We start from the raw sequence: 21,070 nt of genomic DNA, 5'->3' as shown, positions 1-21,070 counted from the left end.
ACCAATCTAGACAGCATATTAAAAAGCAGAGACATTACTTTGCCAACAAAGTCAAGGCTATGGTTTTTCCAGTAGTCATGTATGGATGTGAGAGTTGGACTATAAAGAAAGCTGAGCGCCGAAGAATTGATGCTTTTGAACTGTGGTGTTGGAGAAGACTCTTGAGAGTCCCTTGGACTCAAGGAGATCCAACCAGTCCATTCTAAAGGACATCAGTCCTGGGTGTTCATTGGAAGGACTGATGTTGAAGCTGAAACTCCAATACTTTGGCCACCTGATGCGAAGAGCTGACTCATTTGAAAAGACCCTGATGCTGGCAAGATTGAGGGCAGGAGGAGACGGGGACAACAGAGGATAAGATGGTTGGATGGCATCATGGACACAATGGACATGAGTCTGAGTGAACTCCGAGAGTCGGTGATGGACAGGGAGGCCTGGCGTGCCCTGGTCGACGGGGTCGCAAAGAGTCGGACACGACTGAGTGAGTGAACTGAACTGAACTGAACGCTCAGATGGTAAAGTATGTGCCTGCAATGCAGGAGACCCAGGTTCGATCCCTGGGTCAGGAAGATCCCCTGGAGAAGGAAATGGCTACCCACTCCATTATTCTTCCCTGGAGAACCCCCTGGACAGAGGGGCCTCACGGGCTACAGTCCAAGGGGTTGCAAAGAGTCAGACGTGACTAAGCGACAGACACACATGGGCCACATCAGGTCTTTAGAGTTACTTTTCACAAACTCCTCCTGTATAAACCTGGGGTTTCCCAGGTGGCTCAGTGGTAAAGAATCTCCCTGCTATGCAGGAGATGTGGATTTAAACCCTGGATCAAGAAGATCTTCTGGAGTAGGAAATGGCAACCCATTCCAATATTCTTGCCTGGGAAATCCCATGGACACAGGAGCCTGGCAAGCTACAGTCCCTGGGGTAGCAACGAATCGGACATGACAGCGACTGAACAACAACATGTTTAAACAGAGCCGGCTACTTATGACCATCATTTTCAGGTGAGGTATGACGTTGTTAATTTCAGTGCAATTCTGATCACTTAAATATGAGAAGACTGCATTAGAAGGCAAACAGCTAGCTCATTCACTGTCCAGAGTAAAGAGGATTCAAGAAAATCAGTGGCCAATGATACATTTCCATATTCTATAGACAAAATCCTAGAAAAGACACAACTCACCTACTTTGGGGGTCATGTTGCCAACAGTAGTGAATTCAGGGATTTCTGACCCAGGAACGTATCCAGCCGCCCAGGAAACCTTGAGAGAGCCATACGTGCCTCTCCTAGAAATCACAGCTTGGCTTGTCCCGGCAGCGATGTCCGTGAGTGGAAAAGCAGTAGACTCAAACCCAACCTGAGAGAAAACATGCTTAGAATATTTTCTTTTCTCTAAAGGTTCCTGTTTTCTGAGGAGTGGGTTAAAAGTCAACTTTCTGTTTGTTTACACAATATATTTCTTTGCTCTAAAATACTTTCGATTAAGAGTAGTATTTAAGAAATGGCACCTGAAATTTGAAAATGTATCCTATTTATAATTTTGATTATAGTTATAGTTTTTTTTTTTTTATCAAAATGTGAATTCTGAATTAACAGTATCTAAAAATACAGTTGTAATTATGGTTAAATGAAAAGATTAAAAATAGCATTTTGATGACTTGCCATGGGTCTTTATATGGGACTATAAAGAAAGCTGAGCGCCGAAGAAATGATGCTTTTAAACTGTGGTGTTGGAGAAGACTCTTGAGAGTCTCTTGGACTGCAAGGAAATCCAACCAGTCCCTCCTAAAGGAGATCAGTCCTGAATATTCATTGGAAGGACTGATGCTGAAGCTGAAACTCCAATACTTTGGCCACCTGATGCAAAGAGCTGATTCTTGGGAAAAGACCCTGATGCTGGGAAAGATTGAAGGCGGGAGAAGGGGACAACAGAGGATGAGATGGTTGTATGGCATCACCGACACAATGGACATGAGTTTGAGTAAACTCCAGGAGTTTGTGATGGACAGGGAGGCCTGGCATGCTGCAGTCCATGGGATCACACGACTGAGCGACTGAACTGAACTGATGGGTCTTTATAAACTGTTTTGTTTAAAACTAAACTTTGACTTCTTACTGAAATACAACAATAAATTTATAAAGTGAGCACCATGAACTAGATTTTCTATTAAGGATTTTTTCAGACTTTGATTCAATTTAATATCTTTTTTTTGAGGATCAGACAGCTTCAAAGATTTTTTTAAATAATGGTATTTTTCATCCACATAAAGTAAGATCTGGTTTTCAGGGCCAACCTTCCCAGAGTACCCCAGGATTTATAGATAAAATAAGTTCTGGTCAGAGAATAGAAATAAAACCAGATTCCTGGCTTCACGCTATTATTTGGACAACTTAGTTTACCTCTTTTGGCCCCAATATCCATCGATTTGGGACACCATGGGATCGACAGTTCTATATTAAGACTCATTCTCCCCATTTTAAATTGGACTGGAGAGGAGCAGAAAAGCGTGAGACAGGGCCACAGGACCGCTTCTGAAGGCACAGAAAAGAAAACCAACAACTTCAACTTGACACCCATCTAGATTCCCTATTACAGCAAGCCTTCTGCTTAGCAACTGCCAAAATCTGTAGTGTATGTCAGCTCGTGCTCACTACATGGTTAAAGGCTGTTTGAAAGTATCCTAGCAACATCACATGTGTGCACACACACACACATACACACACACTCAAATACTGGTAAGGAGTATAGAAGGATACACCACGGACAGGAATACCCTATGACTGGCTGTGATCTAGCCCAGTGACACAGTGTTGTGACAACAAGCAGAGACAAGGAGCAGAAAATAATTCACTACACCAAATGAATGGTTCAGGTTGAAAGGAATCTTTGTTATAACGACCTACGAACAAAAGAAGATAAAACGGCAAAGCATTATACGCTAAAATCTCACTCCCTCTTGAACAGAGGAGCTGCAGACAAAAACCATCCCGCTCAGTTATTTTTAACGCTGTGGGTTCCACTTTAGGGGCAAAGCAGATTCATTCCCGGGGAAGCAGCAGCCCAGGAGGTAGTAACTTGAAGACCATCCCCTTTATGGCCACAGACCCTGTTAATAAGCCGTTGGCCAGGCCTTAACTCTCCTGCCTCGAGTGTCTATCTGGACAGACGTCATGCCCACTTCCTGGTCAAGCTGAAGGAGCCCCCACCCGAGGGAGTGGGATGCAGGCTGGCATCTTCTCACAGTTTATAAAACACACATGGTACCACAGCCAGAGACAGCAGCCCTGTCTTGTTCCCACACTGACAGAACTGGCCTATGCAGGAAGCAAAGCCCTCAGGGCATTCTTTGTTCTCAAGTGAATTATGAAGAGATTGGGGAACAATCTTCCCTACAATGAACTTAGGCAGAAGATTCAAATCCCTAAGGGTGCCACTAGCATTCATCTACATCAGCACAAGCTTCAGAGAAGGCGATGGCACCCCACTCCAGTACTCCTTCCTGGAAAATCCCATGGACGGAGGAGCCTGGTGGGCTGCAGTCCATGGGGTCGAGAAGAGTCGGACATGACTGAGCGACTTCACTTTCACTTTTTACTTTCACACATTGGAGAAGGAAATGGCAACCCACTCCAGTGTTCTTGCCTGGGGAATCCCAGGGACAAGGGAGCCTGGTGGGCTGCCGTCTATGGGGTCGCACAGAGTCGGACATGACTGACGCGACTTAGCAGCAGCAACACAAGCTTGCCACAGTAAAAAGAGCCCCACGGATTAAATGTTCACAATGTCAGTAAATGAGAAAGTCTGAAATATTAATTGATGCTTCATTCTAATTTTAACTTTTTAGCATAAAATGCCTCAATATTAAATACTCATTATGGGGAAAAAAACAAGTTTTGACTCCAGGTGACCGTTATTTTTAAAATTCTATACTTTACATTCTACAAGATACAGACTTTTTTAAACTCAAAAAAGGAGATATGGTTTTCCACCTACTGACAAAAATTGCCGAATTCTTTTCATATAGGGTATCCATAATGCTTAAATTTGATATTCATAGGATTACATAGATTTAAGAAATCAAACTCTAAGAATCTTAGTCCCTTCTGTAAGAGTGGCCCTCTAGTGGTTCTGGGGGAGTACCACACCCTGTGCCAAGTACCTGAGAATTGGCAGCTTTCTCTGGAACTGGAAGGACGGCGGATTTTGCTTCCTGGAGAATTTTGGGCACGCCATAGAAACTTCCACCAACAAGCATCACGGTCACCAGCTGTAAGGTGAAATTCGAGCCCAGAGGTAGGAAGACCTATAAACAGTGTAAGTGACTTTTTTATTAGCAAATAATAATTTTCAAAGAAAAATACTGACATGTGATGTGAGTCATTATTACTTGCCTCATTTTGTATCAGTTTCATCAATATATGCCCTTTCCCCCACATTATAAAACAAAGGCCCATGATGAAGACTTTTAGGCTAAGAGTGAGAGTCAAATATTATTTTTAAAAATACCCAAAATTTTCAAATTCACTGTCTATGCCTGTGCATGCTGTGCTTAGTCGCTCAGCTAAGTGTCCAACTCTTTGCAACCCCATGGACTGTAGCCCGCCAGGCTCCTCTGTCCATGGGGATTCTCCAGGCAAAATTACTGGAGTGGGTTGCCATGCCCTCCTCCAGGGGAATCTTCCCAACCCGGGGATAGAACCCAGGTCTCCTGCATTACAGACAGATTCTTTACCATCTGAGGCACCAAGGAAGCCCAAGAATACTGGAGTGGGTAGCCTGTGCCTTCTCCAGGGGATCTTCCCAACCCAGGAATCGAACCCAGGTCTCCTGCATTGTGGGCAGATTCTTTACCAGCTGAGCCACCAAGGAAGCCCAAGAATACTGCAGTGGTAGCCTATCCCTTTTCCAGGGAATCTTCTAGACCCAGAAATTGAAGCAGGGTCTCCTGCACTACAGGAGGATTCTTTACCAGCTGAGCTACCAGGGAAGCCTGGATGACCTGAAGAATGATGAGAATCCCAGGAGTCTCAGTGATAGAATCACGTGTTCCAGGAATGGAGAGAGCACAGTGGTGAAAAGTGTCAGCTTCTAAAACCAGCAAAACTCACTTTCTCCTTCTTCACTGGGTAGGAACTAAGAACTCTAATGACATTTACTCAAAACAGATAATGATTTAGGTACACTGATTATCCGAATATTTTGGACAAATAAAAACTTCTAACACCATATATTAGACTACCAATTTTCAAAGTTTTAGAATCCAACAAAATAGGGAAATCCTGAATTTGAAAACTTGTATTACTTTACAGTGGAGAAGGAGATGGTAACCTATTCCAGTATTTTTACCTGGAGAATCCCATGGACTGAAGAGCCTGGCAGGCTACGGTCCTTCCACGGGATCCCAAGAGTTGGACACGAGTTAGCAACAAAACCACCACCACCACCACTACCACCATTATTTTACAGAGATTTTTTTTAGCACTTATATTTGCCCATAGAAACCTTGCTAATGATAATGGATACGCTGCCATAACCTAGAATATTACTAATGACTCTATACATCTTTCCTGGATGTAAAAATAACCATTTCTGTGAGGTCTGTCCTTCTTTTAAGTGTAATGTACTTAAACACATATCAAACCACCCAAATATGTAAAATATGTCCTATGGTGGTTTCAAATGTGCAACATGAGGGGAACAGATGTTTTACTCATTCGATCAATCTTCATTTTTTCAAAATGACATTCACTGAACATGAAGCACAGATCAAGGGCTGAGGAAACAAGACATAAATCAGTCTCCTGGCTTCAGTCGTGTGCTTCCCTCCTCTCCTTGAAGGAATGCCCTCTCCCCATGCAGTTCACTGGGTGGGCAGCTAAGCATTTTTTATCCCCACATCCTAAAAAATGAAGGGCCAGATGTCAGCTCAAAGCACCCAGGCATCTGTGCCTTGCCACCCAGCTCCGTTCACTGGCCCATTCGGCACAAGGACCCGTGTGGCGTGGCAGGACCCCAGCCTGCGGTAATGAAACATTAAAGTTTGAACAGGAGTCAACGGGGCATTTGGGGAAATGCTGGTTTGCCTACAGAAGGAAAGCAGGGTGACTAATTTGAAAAGGAACTTAAAGGTTTTTAGGAGTCGAGCATGTTCTGTTATGCCCTCTCACGTTCTGGACCCAGGAGAGCATCACAGAACCACTCTACAGATTGCCCATCATTCTTGATGGCTTTTGGCACGAATAGAATTTACTCGCCCATAATATCCTGTGTGCATCTTGAATACTGCCTGCTGCTGCTGCTGCTGCTGCTGCTAAGTCGCTTCAGCCATGTCCGACTCTGTGTGACCCCATAGATGGCAGCCCACCAGGCTGCCCCGTCCCTGGGATTCTCCAGGCAAGAACACTGGAGTGGGTTGCCATTTCCTTCTCCAATGCATGAAAGTGAAAAGTGAAAGTGAAGTTGCTCAGTCATGTCCCACTCTTCACAACTCCATGGACCGCAGCCTACTAGGCTCCTCCGTCCATGGGATTTTCTAGGCAAGAGGACTGGAGTGGGGTGCCATTGCCTTCTCTGGAATACTGCCTACTCACTCACTTTTATAACTGGCTGTTAAAGGGCCTTCTCCTGCATCGACAGGGAGCAGTGTGACAATAGGGATTACACCCCATGATCACTGTGTCTGCGGTGCTTCTCACAAACGCTGACCCGTGCTAAGTGCCCCGTAAATACTTGAATAAATGACAACAATGGATATAATCTTATCTTGCATTCTAAGTTCTCTTAAACATAGGTTTCTTTAGTGTACCAGGGCTTCTTACCGTCACTTCATCTAAGAAGCCTGTCGTGAACCTTGTTAACCAGATGGTGAACTGTTCACTCTCTAACCCTCATGTTAAACCAACATCAAGAGTCTTCTAGTTTTCAGAACCTAATGGATACTCCCTCTGTTCCAACACCCACTTGAAGGTCCTTCTCCGTGGCTGACCCAGCTGAAATCCTAACATTTATCAGGAGGGCACAGCAGGGACAATTGTATGTAACTTGTAACTAACATCCCAAACTTCAAGAGCACCCAGGCTGTGAGGCAAGAAAGGGACCACTGGGGAAATCTTCCCCTCGCTTTAGCATGTGTCACACTTGGCCCTAAAGGGTCACCTTGGAGACTAACACACACAGCAACACCTAATCATCTAGGAGCAGCCTACACCACACATCCCGGAATGTAAGAGACAGAAGGAACCCATGAAATATGAATTTAATCATATTAATGAACGATGTTAAAGCATGCCAATAAGAGGAAGCTTTCATGTATGTGCAAGCTAGTAAACTTTTGCTACTCTTTATTGAAAATAGAAATAGTAAAAATAATTAATATAGGTTCAGAACAGATATGAAGATATCCATAGATACCTCAAAGGAAAGTTAAGGTATTAGGCAAGTTAAGATCTTTATAAACTGTACCATTAAGCATTCAAAGTGAAAGGAAAAGAGGATGATCATCCTTCAAAATGTCTCAGGTACCCCAAGAGATAATCTAAAAGCTAGGCAGACCAAGGATCTTACTCCCTGTGAGATAAACATATATGATATATATATATCATATATTTCAGCTTTCTTATGTAATTAGTCAGAGAGTAATTTGTCCATCCTAAAGGAAATCAGTCCTGGGTGTTCACTGGAAGGACTGATGTTGAAGCTGAAACTCCAATACTTTGGCCACCTGATGCAAAGAGCTGACTTATTCGAAAAGACCCTGATGTTGGGAAAGATTGAAGGCAGGAGGAGAAGGGGACGACAGAGGATAAGATGGTTAGATGGCAGCACTGACTCAATGGACATGAGTTTGGGTAAACTCCAGGAGTTGGTCATGGACAGGGAGGCCTGGCATGCTGCAGTTCATGGGGTCGTGAAGAGTTGGACACGACTGAGCGACTGAACTGAACTGAATTTGTATTATCCACATTGTAAAAGAATAGCATAACCTTCACTGTGGCATGCCTTATTGCTAAGTGAAACGTGTATAAAAAAATACACAGCTATTCCTAGAAAAGTTAAAGGAAGACCTCCTAGGGCTCAATAACAGAGATTTGAACTTGAGTGTGTTCAGAAGCTAATGTTACACAGATCGTTATGGGAAAATATTTCAAGTACATAACTAAAGCACACAGTTTTTTTTTTAAACTCTTCTAATTTGTGAATGAGACTTGATATAATAATATTCTGATTACCTTAATCCATCTCTCATTTCCCCAGCTTTGCACTGTTTATTCCAGTCTTGAGAACTGGGGGATATAGGACATGAATTCAAAAATTGATACAACAAAGCCATGTTATTGAGTCAATTTCTTAAACAACTTCAGGGATGTAGGAATAACCATGGATCCCAGGGCTCACTAAGATGCCTCCATTTTCCCAGCTGATTCAACAGCAAAAGTAAAAAACTCGAGCGCACAAAAAGATCAAAAGGCTGTATAGTAGGTACCAATTAGTATAAGATGTCAAAAGGTAGCCAATTTTCTATGGATCATAGGCTTAAATGTCATCCATTCCTGAGTGGGCTGAACTTAGTGGACTATAGACAGGAAGCTGTTTCATTTCTGTCCTCTTATCTTTGACAATGTTGTGTGTAGATCTCAAAGCCTCCTGTCATTTTTTATGAAGGTAAAGGCCAGATCCATACCAGTAAAAACTTTCATCTCACACTCCATTAAAGCTCCTCTATTTATCCCAGTTCTTGCTCAATCCACAGCTAAAGATCTAAGGTGGGAAAGGGATCAGGCATGACTTTTTAGTGCTTCTCCAGCCCTTCTTGGACCTTTCCACCAATCTTCCGGTACCTCTGGAGCAGATGGGGAGTTGCGTTGAGGAAGAATGACAAGGGTCTTGCCTCACTTCTGTAGTCCTTTCCTGAATAACACTGGCAGGCACCCAAACGTTTCACCTTTCATGGAATCCATCTGTATGTTCATCAAAGACTTCAGAATTCAGCTCATCGCCATTCCACCACAGAAACACACACTCTTCCAATGACCTTTTTTACTGTCTCCTAACTTCATAATCCACCTCATACCATTTTCGAGACAACTCCAATCTGGCTACCCTCTTGCACAGACTTTCACGGGCATGAAATAGGAATCCCCACTGCTGCATTGCATCCCATGTGTGAAATAAATGAACTGCTCTCCCGTGCATATGGAATGACATTAGGTATCCTCTTGGAAGGATTGAGACAAAGAGTCCCTCAAATCACTTTCTGTGGCTCAGAGTGAGAAAGGTTGCTGGGCACCCACTTGGTTCCTGCCACTCTCACCTGATATGTTGGCAGAATAGTTTGCTGTCCTCTCTCTTCATTAACAAAAAAACCCATAGCTGACTTCCTGGGTGGCAGATTTTTAAGGAGAGAAGAGCAGATTCCATGTAGCCCCATCAGACCCCAGGAAACATGTATCCATCTCTCACTGCACTGCTCTTCGGTAAGAGCACAAGTGTTAGTCACTCAGTCGTGTCCGACTCTTTGTGACCCCATGGACTGTAGCCCACCAGGCCCCTCCATCCATGGAATTCTCCAGGTAAGAATACGGGAGTGGGTTGCCATTTCCTTCTCCAGATAGGAGCACAAGGAAGCCTACAAATATCTCCCCCTCAATAAGCATCCAGTGTGTACATGTGTGTGTAATGTGAGTGTGTGCAGCACTTGGAACAATTCCTGGAATTCTGAAGAACTAAATAACTGCCTTCTACTATCTAGACAAATATATTTTATCTCTAGGAAGGAACAGATACTTATTTACTTATAATTTGCAAATACCAAGGCAATGGCACCCCACTCCAGTACTCTTGCCTGGAAAATCCCATGGACGGAGGAGCCTGGTAGGCTGCAGTCCATGGGGTTGCTAAGAGTCAGACACGGCTGAGCGACTTCACTTTCACTTTTCACTTCATGCGTTGGAGAAGGAAATGGCAACCCACTCCAGTGTTCTTGCCTGGAGAATCCCAGGGACAAGGGAGCCTGGTGGGCTGCCGTCTATGGGGTCGCACAGAGTCGGACATGACTGAAGCGACTTAGCAGCAGTATATGTATTACCCAAAAATTACTATGCATTTTCTAAGGCATTTTCCACGGTTCCATTTAAATATCTCAATCAGATTTTAAACTGATCATGAGATTAACAAGGGTTTTCTTGAAGGAGTCTTTCAGAATGACTGGAAAAACGAAAGAGATGCTACAAACCTGACTCTGGACTGGCACTGAGTCCACTTTATATCTGGTACCATCTCTGACCACCAACTGCCTCTCTGCATTTTCTGTAACAACAGACTGCTCCTTAGAGTCAGATGATATTCGATATCTAACAGCCACATCTCCAAATGTGCCCGCAAGCCGGGTTACATTAATTTGGATGAATCTACGAAGGTTCTGCCCAATAAGTATGGACTGATGATCTGAATACAGGGCAAAAATTCCATGCGGGTCGTCATTTGCAGAAACAGAGAACCGAATGACACATTTTTCTGTATCCAGTTTTGCTCCTCCCTTTACTAAAACAAGCTGGAGCACATACACTTCCTCTATCTCAGGAATATCATCTGGCAGCAAATGAACATCAAAGCTGGCTTCACTTTCTCCATCAGCAATGGTGAAACTTCCTTTTGTAGAAAGAAAGTCTCCAGTAATATCAAACTCACTACTTAATTCCCAATAAACCTAAAACAAAAGGAAGAAAACCAACAAAGTTATATAACACAGTGTTTTTAATCAAAATCCCTTAAATTCGTTTACCTCAATTATATATAAAAAGCTTCCCTATATAAGTGTGCATCAATATATTCAAATTTAAATTTTCCAAGTATCTCTACTTAAGTAATTCAGAAACTGTCTTAACTCTTTCAGGCTATTATATGCCATTTGCAGGACAGGATGACAAAATCTCATTTCACCTGCTTCTAAATTAATAAACATAATTTGAAAAGATAAAGAGAAACAAGTTAACTTTAAAATACCATACCAGTTCCACAAGTACATTCAACAGTGAACCAAGACCGTGTTTGAGGGTAAAACGTAAGCAGATAATCTGATATTCACATTTGAATTTGTTTCTGTTTGTTTTTTAATAAAAAGAGGATACCTAACATTTTAAAAATTAAGAATTTCTCCCAAAAAAATCTCTAAAAAATTTATTTTCCAAAAATTTTTTATATCCATAAAGTTTCAACTGAAGAAAAGTAACAATTAATCTCCAGTACAGGGGAAAAGCTAAGTTTATAGAGACATTTCACAAAACAAATTTAGCTAGCAAACAAATAACCTTGACCTGTTCAATGAATATCTTGATAATTTATAAGGACATCTCAATGATATTGAGAATAAAGAATATATTAAGCAATTTGTAAAAATCATGGATAGTCTTGTTAAGTAGAAAAAGCTTCACATTATAGCAAACAATAAATTACAAAATAGTTCAATCATATTCTTTGTGATTAAATATGAGAAAGATCTTTTTAACCTAACTGCAAATGAATATTTAAAGAGATAACCAGAGGTTGGTGCCAGCGAGCCAGCCCAAAGGGGCCTCGGTGAACCTCAGCATGTGTGAAAATTCATGTCGCTTCAGTTTATCAAAAACTCTAATTCTCCAGAACACACAGTTTCTCTGTTCTTCTCAACCACAACCATCAGGCAAACGATTACTCTGCTTAAAAATCCAAAGAAAAACGGTACCATGATCTCTCCTGAAACACCCTTGATTCTTCTGACAAAGAAGGTAATGATCAGGGGCCCTTCCAGAGTGGATGGTTCCAAATAGGTCTCCTCGGACAAAGACTCAGGAGCAAACTGAATCACTCCATTAGGATCACCAAACTTCTCTATCTAGAAAGAGAGCAGAGGGGAGACATTGTATCAACTATGGACGAAATCACAGCATCCAAGTTCAGTGCCCTGATACGTTGTGTATGTACAAGACAAACTGAGGGGATGAAAGAAACACAGTCGCGACTCTTGGGCATGATTGTATCTGGCTATGTAACTTTTAAAAACCTTCATTTCCCTGACGGTTACCTAAAGCAAGAAGGTTCTTACTCCTCAAGGATAAGGGGAATAAGTGTTCAGAAAGTGACAATTTGTAGAACCTCAAAAGGATAGAACTTCAAAGCTTGAATTAGCTTTACTCACCTCATGTTCACCTCATTTAACCAGTTAAGTTTAGCCAACCTCTTTCTACTGGTTATGATGCATTTATAGTGATAATATGGAGAGAGGTAATGGCCCCGTGATGGTTAATTTTATGTGTCAGCCTGACTAGGCTAAAGTGTCCAACTGTTTGCTCAAATGATATCCAGATGTTGCTGTAATGATATTTTAGATGTGGTTAAAACTGACAACCAGCTAACAAAGTCAATAAAACTATTCTCAGTAATGTGGATGGACCTCATCCAATAAGATGGAAGCTTTAAACACTGAGGCCTCCCAAAGAAAAAGGAATTCTGCCTCAAGACCACAATTTAGGAATCCTGCGTGCATTTCCAGCCTGCTGGCCTGCGCCACAAAATTCAGACTCAAGAAGGCAACTTCAGTTCGTTCCTGAGCTTCCTGCCTGCTTTATGGATTCTGCTTTATGGATTCCTTCTACCTGTTTTACGGATTCTGACTTGCCAGCCCCACAGTTATGGGATATAATTCCTTACAGAATGTCTTTCTTTCTTCATATCTGTCTCCCAACATTAACAGTTTCAGTTCTCCAGTTCTCTGTATCTGATTGATACAGACCCCATATAAAACAGGCTTTTCCAAACTTAGAACAAGGTGCATCTCTCTACCTTTTTTTTGGTAACTTTGGTCTCCAGGATTTTCTGCCCCAATGGACTGGGTGATTCATACCAAATAAACTGTATCTAGATCTGACTCACACCATCACTGCACTGACTGAAAAAGTACCATTCTTCCTTTCAACAGTCTGACTTGTGATTACCTGTGAACTCTGACACCCTTTAATGGCAAAGATATCCAATGTTTATGATACAACAAATGCCTCCTCTTGAAAAGTGCCAAATCTCCCCAAAGCATCAAATTTTCTCAAAAAGTGTAAAATAACTATTTCTCAGTATCTTAAAAAATTACCAATAATCAGGTTATGTAATAAACTAATATAACAACCAGAACATCTGACCCACAGGAATTACTACGACTTCATTGGGTTTTATAACTTTTAATTCATTATAAGCCCATAGAGTTTCAACAAATGTAAGCACGTTTTCTGAAAGATCCTTTAAAGCCTAAATTCTGTGGGAAAAATAAAGTCAGACTTACTGTTAATGTAACATCTTTAGCTGTGGAGTCTAATTGAGCTTCTCCTCTCACAAGTTCAAGTTTAATAATGAAAGTCTTTTCAATTTCAATGTCATCATGTGGGTAGATAACGAGAATGATGCTTCTCACTCCACCTTCCCCATCTCCAAAAGAGAAGGACCCGCTCACTGGGTCTGCGATGTCTCGATTCTGTGATGGTAAGGCTTCCTGAGAATTGGGTCCTACGATCTCCCAGTTCACCTGCAGGGTGTTTGTTTTTTAAAGAAAACAATCAGCTTTAAACAAAGAATTACTCTGCAGGATAAAAATATATACATATAGTATATATTAAAAATATACACACAGTATTAAAAATATATACATACATGTGAAAGTTATTCTAGAATATCTCCCACAAAGTCCTATGTTATCAACTCATGTTGTTTAAAATAATCTTTACAAACATAAACTATGTAATCTATAGAATACCCATTTTCATGAGCAACAACGTCTAATAAGTAATGAAAATCTGAATACCTGGTCATTTGTCACCATCACAGGATACCAAAAATACAAAAGTACATACTCTAAACATATATATATATATTTATATATGAGTAATAAAAACTTTATAGGGCTTTCCAGGTGGCTCAGTAGTAAAGAATCTGCCTGCCAAAGCAGGAGACCCAGGTTCAAACCCCAGGTCGGGAACACCCCCTACAGGAGGAAATGGCAACCCACTCCAGTACTCTTGCCTGGAGAATCCCATGGACAGAGAAGCCTGGCGGGCTGCAGTCCATGGGGCCACAGAATCAGACCTGACTAAGCAACTGAGCACACATACAAACTCTGATAAATACAAGTACAAACTGTCTTGCTAGTGCACAGGTTCTGTTCATCAAAACCTATCTGAATCAAGTGAAAAGTGTTGGGTATGCAGCAACAAGTACACTTAAATAACCTAGTATAAGAAAAACAGAAATGTTCAGAGTTAAACAGAATTTTTATGTTGCAACAAAGGCATCATTTAAAGTTTGTGTAATTTAAAATTATATACTTTTCACATCCATAAAGAATTATATACTTTTCACATCCACTTGTCTTTGCTTCTTTGATCTTTGATCGGCATGAGACACAGCTGACCACTTCTTTCTCTGGAAACACTGTGTCCCATCTTCCTTGGCTTACATGATACTTATCTGGCACAAGTCGTCCTAATTTTCCTTCTCTACATCTCAGTCTTCTTGGCTGGCTCTCCCTCCTCAAATCCATAAATGCTGGGGGCCCAGGACTTGGGTCTCTCTCTTTTCTATCCCTGTCTACACTCCTCAGGCCTCAGAGTTTCAAATGCCTCCGAGTGTGTCCCATCTTTCAGATCGGTGTTTGCAGCCCTGATCTCCCCCAACCCATACCTGCACACCCCACTGCCTTCCTGACCCTTGCACTGGGGTGTCCTGCCGCTATCCCAAATCAACAAAGCCAAAGCAGAACTCTTACTTTTCCCCAAGCTGCCACATCTTGATAAACAGCATTACAATGTAACCAGTTGCTCCTCTAAAATTTCTAGGTTATCCTTTATTCCTCTCTGTCCCTCAGGCTCCATCGGCCCTCGTGTATTTTTCCTCCAAAATACCCTCAACCTCTAGAATACGCCTGGCCATCTCGACCTCTCTCCCTGTCTGAGCCATTGTTAGTTCTGCTGTGGGCTCTAGAGGGTGACACGCTTCTCACTCCCCTCCCTGCTCCTACTCTGGCTTTTAGACAACCTACTTCCTTCTCGGCGGTTCTAAGTGAGCCGACGACCCGGTGACACTGATATCATTCCTTTCCTTAAAACTCTCCAATGGCATCCTACTGGCACTTCAACTCATCTTCAGTCTGATTGAGAAAGTTCTCTGAGGTCCAACACCTACAGGCCCCTGTGATCTAACTTGGGCTGTTATCCCTTCATTTCCAAGCCCACCCACCTCGTGGACCTCTTCGCACCGCAAGCATACCAGGTCTGTAGATCTGCACTGTCTCATTCTTCTGCCCAAACGCTCAGCCCCCTAATGGTTACATGCGCACCTCTTTCATCTTAAATATCACACCCTTACCATCTAATCAAGGGTAGCCGGCAGTAAACAATGTTACTAGACAACCAATGGATCACTGAAGAAATCAAAGAGGAAATCAAAAAAGACCGAGAAACAAACGACAGCAAAAACACAGCGATCCAAAATCTGTGGGATGCAGCAAAAGCAGTTCTAAGACGGAAGTTTATAGCAATCTGTTTGCTTATTGTTTTACAATTCTAAGAGAGCAGGGACGAACTGTGTCCTCCTAACCTGTGTGTTCTCAGGGACTGTGACAGGGTCTGGCACATGGAAAGCACTCAACAAATGTACTTGTTGACAAAATGAATTTTACCAAAATCCTTCATTTAACTGTTAACTTTCTCTCAAGAGTACCCTGAAGGCAGCTGGATACCTCATACATTTTATGTATTTCACAGGATTTGGAAACTGCTTTACATCTACTTGGTAATCAATAAATATTACTGACTGGGAATAAATGAATATATTTGAGAAATATATTTTAAAAATCATGGGGGAAAAAATAACTCTACCTGAATCTCTCCCAAGAGTCCTCCGGTCCTCTCCAGCATCAAGGGTAAAACCATTGTGGAATTGGGATTAGGAACAGAAACTCTGCTTTGATTGAGAAATCTTATTACACCGAAAGGAGAGTCACTCTTGGCAATCGTGACTCTGCACACTAGGTGGCGCCCAAGGACCGCTCCGCCAGTAGCTCCAATGAGCATGATTTCAATGGGCTCCTCAAATTCACTGCATAGCAAGAAAGAGCAATTCTGTGAGTCTAAACATAATAAAATGCTTCTAAAACCCAAATAACTAGTCATTTTCCAAATTGGTCATACATATTCAAGGCACAGTAGTCACACACCAAGCACTAAGGAGAGGGTGCTTAGCTAGAAGCGTGAAATGATCAACTCCACTATTACATAACCTGCAAGTTATTAGATTTTCTGCCCTTCTTTTTAATTGTTTAATGACTTAAGGAAATGATGTGCAGGATGTTTCCACATTCTAACTATAGACTTTTCAATCTAGAAGAACAAAAATCAGTATTTCTTCTTCTGTTTGAGAAAAAGTGACGCATAATCACTACGGTCTCTCAGTCCCTTTTGCCCTGCGCCAGTACCCTGCGCCAGTACCCTACTCCATTACCCTGCGCCCAGTACCCTACGCCAGTACCCTACGCCAGTACCCTACGCCAGAACCCTGCGCCAGTACCCTACTCCAGTATCCCACCCCCTAGAATTCCTTACTCATTTCTCCATGGGCACAACTATAATCTAAAATTCTATTTTCAGTGCAAAACATAGGTAAAGACCGAAACACAATACTCATGATTTACGAATGTGCATGTTACATACGAAACAGTATTACCTTTCATCGTCATCAATGATGGAAACATTTATAAAACTTAAGTTCTGCCCATGCTGAAAGGTGACTGAACTACCATGCAGTACATAATCGACACCACCAGGAACCGCAGAGGAGCTCTGAGAGACGAAATCAGCCGTCACACGGCCGTAAGTGCCGTGAAGCCTCTGCACGGGAATCATGATCGTCCCTATGTCTTCCTCCACTGGAACAGGAATGTGCAATGAATTGGTATGCCAGCCAAAGAAACTGACTTTACTATGGTTCACTTAAACATGACAATTAAATATAACAGGATGATGCAAGCACTCAATTTTTCTGCAGTTCATTTCTCGCTTTAAAGAACCATTAGCGAACACTTCATGACTTACTTTTTAGGAGAAATACAGTGTGTCAAAAGTTGAAAGTTATAGTGAGCAGTGTAAGCTAGAATTTAAATCATTGACTTAATCATCAGCAAGGCATTTTGCCTCTGTGTGCCACATACAAGTAAATAACCCTTCAGTTCAGTTCAGTTGCTCAGTTGTGTCCGACTCTTTGTGACCCCATGAATCGCAGCACGCCAGGCCTCCCTATCCATCACCAACTCCCGGAGTTCACTCAGACTCACGTCCATTGAGTCAGTGATGCCATCCAGCCATCTCATCCTCAGTTGTCCCCTTCTCCTCCTGCCCCCAATCCCTCCCAGAATCAGTCTTTTCCAATGAGTCTACTCTTCCCATGAGGTGGCCAAAGTATTGGAGTTTCAGCTTCAGCATCAGTCCTTCCAATGAACACCCAGGACTGATCTCCTTTAGGATGGACTGGTTGGATCTCCTTGCAGTCCAAGGGACTCTCAAGAGTCTTCTCCAACACCACAGTTCAAAAGCATCAATTCTTCAGCGCTCAGCTTTCTTCACAGTCCAACTCTCACATCCATACATGACCACTGGAAAAACCATAGCCTTGACTAGACGGACCTTTGTTGGCAAAGTAATGTCTCTGCTTTTGAATATCCTATCTAGGTTGGTCATAACTTTTCTTCCAAGGAGTAAGCATCTTTTAATTTCATGGCTGCAATCACCATCTGCAGTGATTTTGGAGCCCAGAAAAATAAAGTCAGCCACTGTTTCCACTGTTTCCCCATCTATTTCCCATGAAGTGATGGGACCGGGTGCCATGATCTTCGTTTTCTGAATGTTGAGCTTTAAGCCCACTTTTTCACTCTCCACTTTCACTTTCATCAAGAGGCTTTTAGTTCCTCTTCACTTTCTGCCATAAAGGTGGTGTCATCTGCATATCTGAGGTTATTGATATTCCTCCCGGCAATCTTGATTCCAGCTTGTGCTTCTTCCAGCCCAGTGCTTCTCATGATGTACTCTGCATATAAGTTAAATAAGCAGGGTGACAATATACAGCCTTGATGTACTCCTTTTCCTATTTGGAACCAGTCTGTTATTCCATGTCCAGTTCTAACTGTTGCTTCCTGACCTGCATATAGGTTTCTCAAGAGGCAGGTCAGGTGGTCTGGTATTCCCATCTCTTTCAGAATTTTCCACAGTTTATTGTGATCCACACAGTCAAAGGCTTGGGCATAGTCAATAAAGCAGAAATAGATGTTTTTCTGGAACTCTCTTGCTTTTTCAATGATCCAGTGGATGTTGGCAATTTGATCTCTGGTTCCACTGCCTTTTCTAAAACCAGCTTGAACATCTGGAAGTTCACGGTTCACGTACTGCTGAAGTCTGGCTTAGAGAATTTTGAGCATTGCTTTACTAGCGTGTGAGATGAGTGCAATTGTGCGGTAGTTTGAGCATTCTTTGGCATTGCCTTTCTTTGGGATGGGAATGAAAACTGACCTTTTCCAGTCCTGTGGCCAGTGCTGAGTTTTCCAAATTTGCTGGCATATTGAGTGCAGCACTTTCACAGCATCATCTTTCAGGATTTGAAATAGCTCAACTGGAATTCCATCACCTCCACTAACCCTTACTGGTAGACAAAGTGGTAGATAATGGTAGACGAACACAAAAAACACTTAAAACATGTATACTGTACTCAAAGGAAACCATTCTGGATTGTTTCTGCATATTTAATTGAAACATTGGTAACATTAAAAAATAAGGTACATGTTATTTATATCATATAAGTGTTTTAAAAGTCCAGATGTAAATATGATTCTATTACATTTTTCACCTTCTATCTACTTGTAAATCTGAACATATATCCTCAATGTTTGATTTCAACTTAAGAATTCTATTCAAAAGTTTATTTCTTCTTCAGCTATACTAATATCAGTATATTAAAATATCATTTAGTAGAGTTCATAACAGCCATGGCTAAGTAATACTGAATTTACATTGTAATTATCACTGTGCATTGCCCCAAATTTTCCCAAAGACCGTGAATCAAACGGAAATCAGAGAACAGAAAAAAGACCCCATTTTTTCCTTGGTGTAAAAAGGCAGCCTGACTTCTACTTGCTGTGGGCTGAAGTCTGCAAAATGATGATGTCTTCTATGATGCTACCCATGAAGCCAATGATAAATCACTCCTAAAGTGATTTCTGATGAACTTTAAAGTGGCAGATAACAAAAGAATTTGACAGAGGCGATGAAGGTGATAAACTGATTGCAATAATAAGATAAAATGTTTATTTTGAAAGGTATATTCATTTTCTGCCTTTGAATAAAAACAGAAAGGCAGCGAACTTCTTCTACCCTTCTATGGGATGTATAATCATATATTCCACATTCCACTTCTACATGAGGGGAGAATTGGCAACAGAAGGCAAGCTGCTATTAGGAACTGTTTGAAGAAAGCATGATTGGGATGACTGGGAGTCCAGATACTGCCTGTGCCTGCAGTTCAGTAAAATGTTTCAAAGGTGATTATTCATTAGAAAGTGAATATTCCATTCATTTTTAATTGCAAAGAAAATTAAACACTGCATAAATTAGAACTATACTCATAAAACTCTTCAAAATATAAACATTTCAATAATCCCAAAATTAATCATAATTTTTCTAAATGCCTTATTCCTAACCATTTCATTTTGCCATACACAATGAAATTCAAGACTGCCAAAAGTAACTCAAAATATGTTTTAAAAATGAATACAAATATATACACATAAAGACATAAATAAATACAAAGTATATATGTAAATACACACACACCCCCCCCAAACCAAGAAAATGCATGTAGGAATTCAAACTGACAATGTCATGCTCAGGTACTCTGATCAGAAATTGGTGCTAAATTTATAAGTAAGGTTACTGAACCTACCTTCAAAGGTGGTATACCTTGGGTCAAATTCAATGATTCCCTCTGCATTATCATTTTTCATTATGATGATTCGGACAATGGAGATGTTTCCTATTTCAGGAGGTTGGTCTATTTGAAGTCCATTTTCTTGGATGGTAAAATCATACCCTCTTGCAAAGTCATAAAAAATAAAATAAAATAAACTGAGTACATAATTGCTTAGCATGAACTGAAGAAGGGTCCTACTAGCTCCTGTAATTGAGTCTTATGAAGCTCAACACGAAAATACTTTTCTTTTCTGAAATGATGTTTGAAATAGATTTCTGCACCGCTCTCAGTTATTACTGCCTGGATAAAATAAAAACTAATATACTGTCACTAAACGTAGGCCATGGGAAGATAATAAAACTATAAGGAAATTGGGAAGAAGTTGGAAAATGAACTTCTAGGGCTAGGAAGGTACCGCTGAACACACACTAAACCACTTTAGTCCCTCCTTCAATTTCCAAATTCTACCTAGTATTTTTAACCTACCTAGCTTTGAAAGTTTGAAAGCTCATTAATATGATTATATATAAGGCAAAATTATAAAACTGGGCATTAAAATATTCAAATAAACTGTTATCAATAGTCTGAGAAGGATTATGGCTTAGCTGCTTAACATAACTTAATATCAAGGCAATACGTTTTCTAGAAACTAGGAAAATTGGGTTTATACTATCCTTTTCAGATCAAAGTAAGCCTGGAAATGCATCTGGAAGAAAAACATTACTTCCTTAGAATTAGGCTTAAGTAGGAATTGGGTTTTTTAAAGGATAGCAATGGGACAAATGCTTCAAGCCCTACTTAGTTAAAAACACAGATATAATAAATATCACACATAATGTGCTATGCTTATCAAAGTTCACTCAATTAATTAAAACTGACCAGTGCATGTTTTATACATTTACTATAAGGACAAATTCATTCCCATCATCAGACATAGACTCATTTCTGGAAATTGAAGATTTGAAGGGTTTGTCAGCTCACAGCTAATTCTTCCCAGGGGAATGATATACATCCTGCCTCCTTCAGGGAAATATTTTAGTTAG

General features: G+C 41.1%; 1 protein-coding gene across 1 annotated transcript in view; it reads right to left on the bottom strand.

Annotated features, from left to right (window-relative positions):
- The window catches only part of ADGRV1 (adhesion G protein-coupled receptor V1), a 542,489-nt gene that overhangs the window by 332,395 nt on the left and 189,024 nt on the right, over positions 1-21,070 (bottom strand). The window contains 8 exon segments of the mRNA XM_070373127.1: positions 1,184-1,358; positions 4,162-4,305; positions 10,234-10,707; positions 11,722-11,871; positions 13,309-13,548; positions 15,896-16,115; positions 16,740-16,941; positions 20,001-20,149. Coding sequence (XP_070229228.1) covers positions 1,184-1,358; positions 4,162-4,305; positions 10,234-10,707; positions 11,722-11,871; positions 13,309-13,548; positions 15,896-16,115; positions 16,740-16,941; positions 20,001-20,149 — 1,754 coding nt within the window.

Source organism: Bos mutus, chromosome 7, assembly GCF_027580195.1.
Source record: "Bos mutus isolate GX-2022 chromosome 7, NWIPB_WYAK_1.1, whole genome shotgun sequence".
NCBI classification, from domain to species: Eukaryota; Metazoa; Chordata; class Mammalia; order Artiodactyla; family Bovidae; genus Bos; species Bos mutus.
The sequence above is the reverse complement of the archived record's forward strand: the minus strand, read 5'-3'. Positions and strand labels throughout refer to the sequence as shown.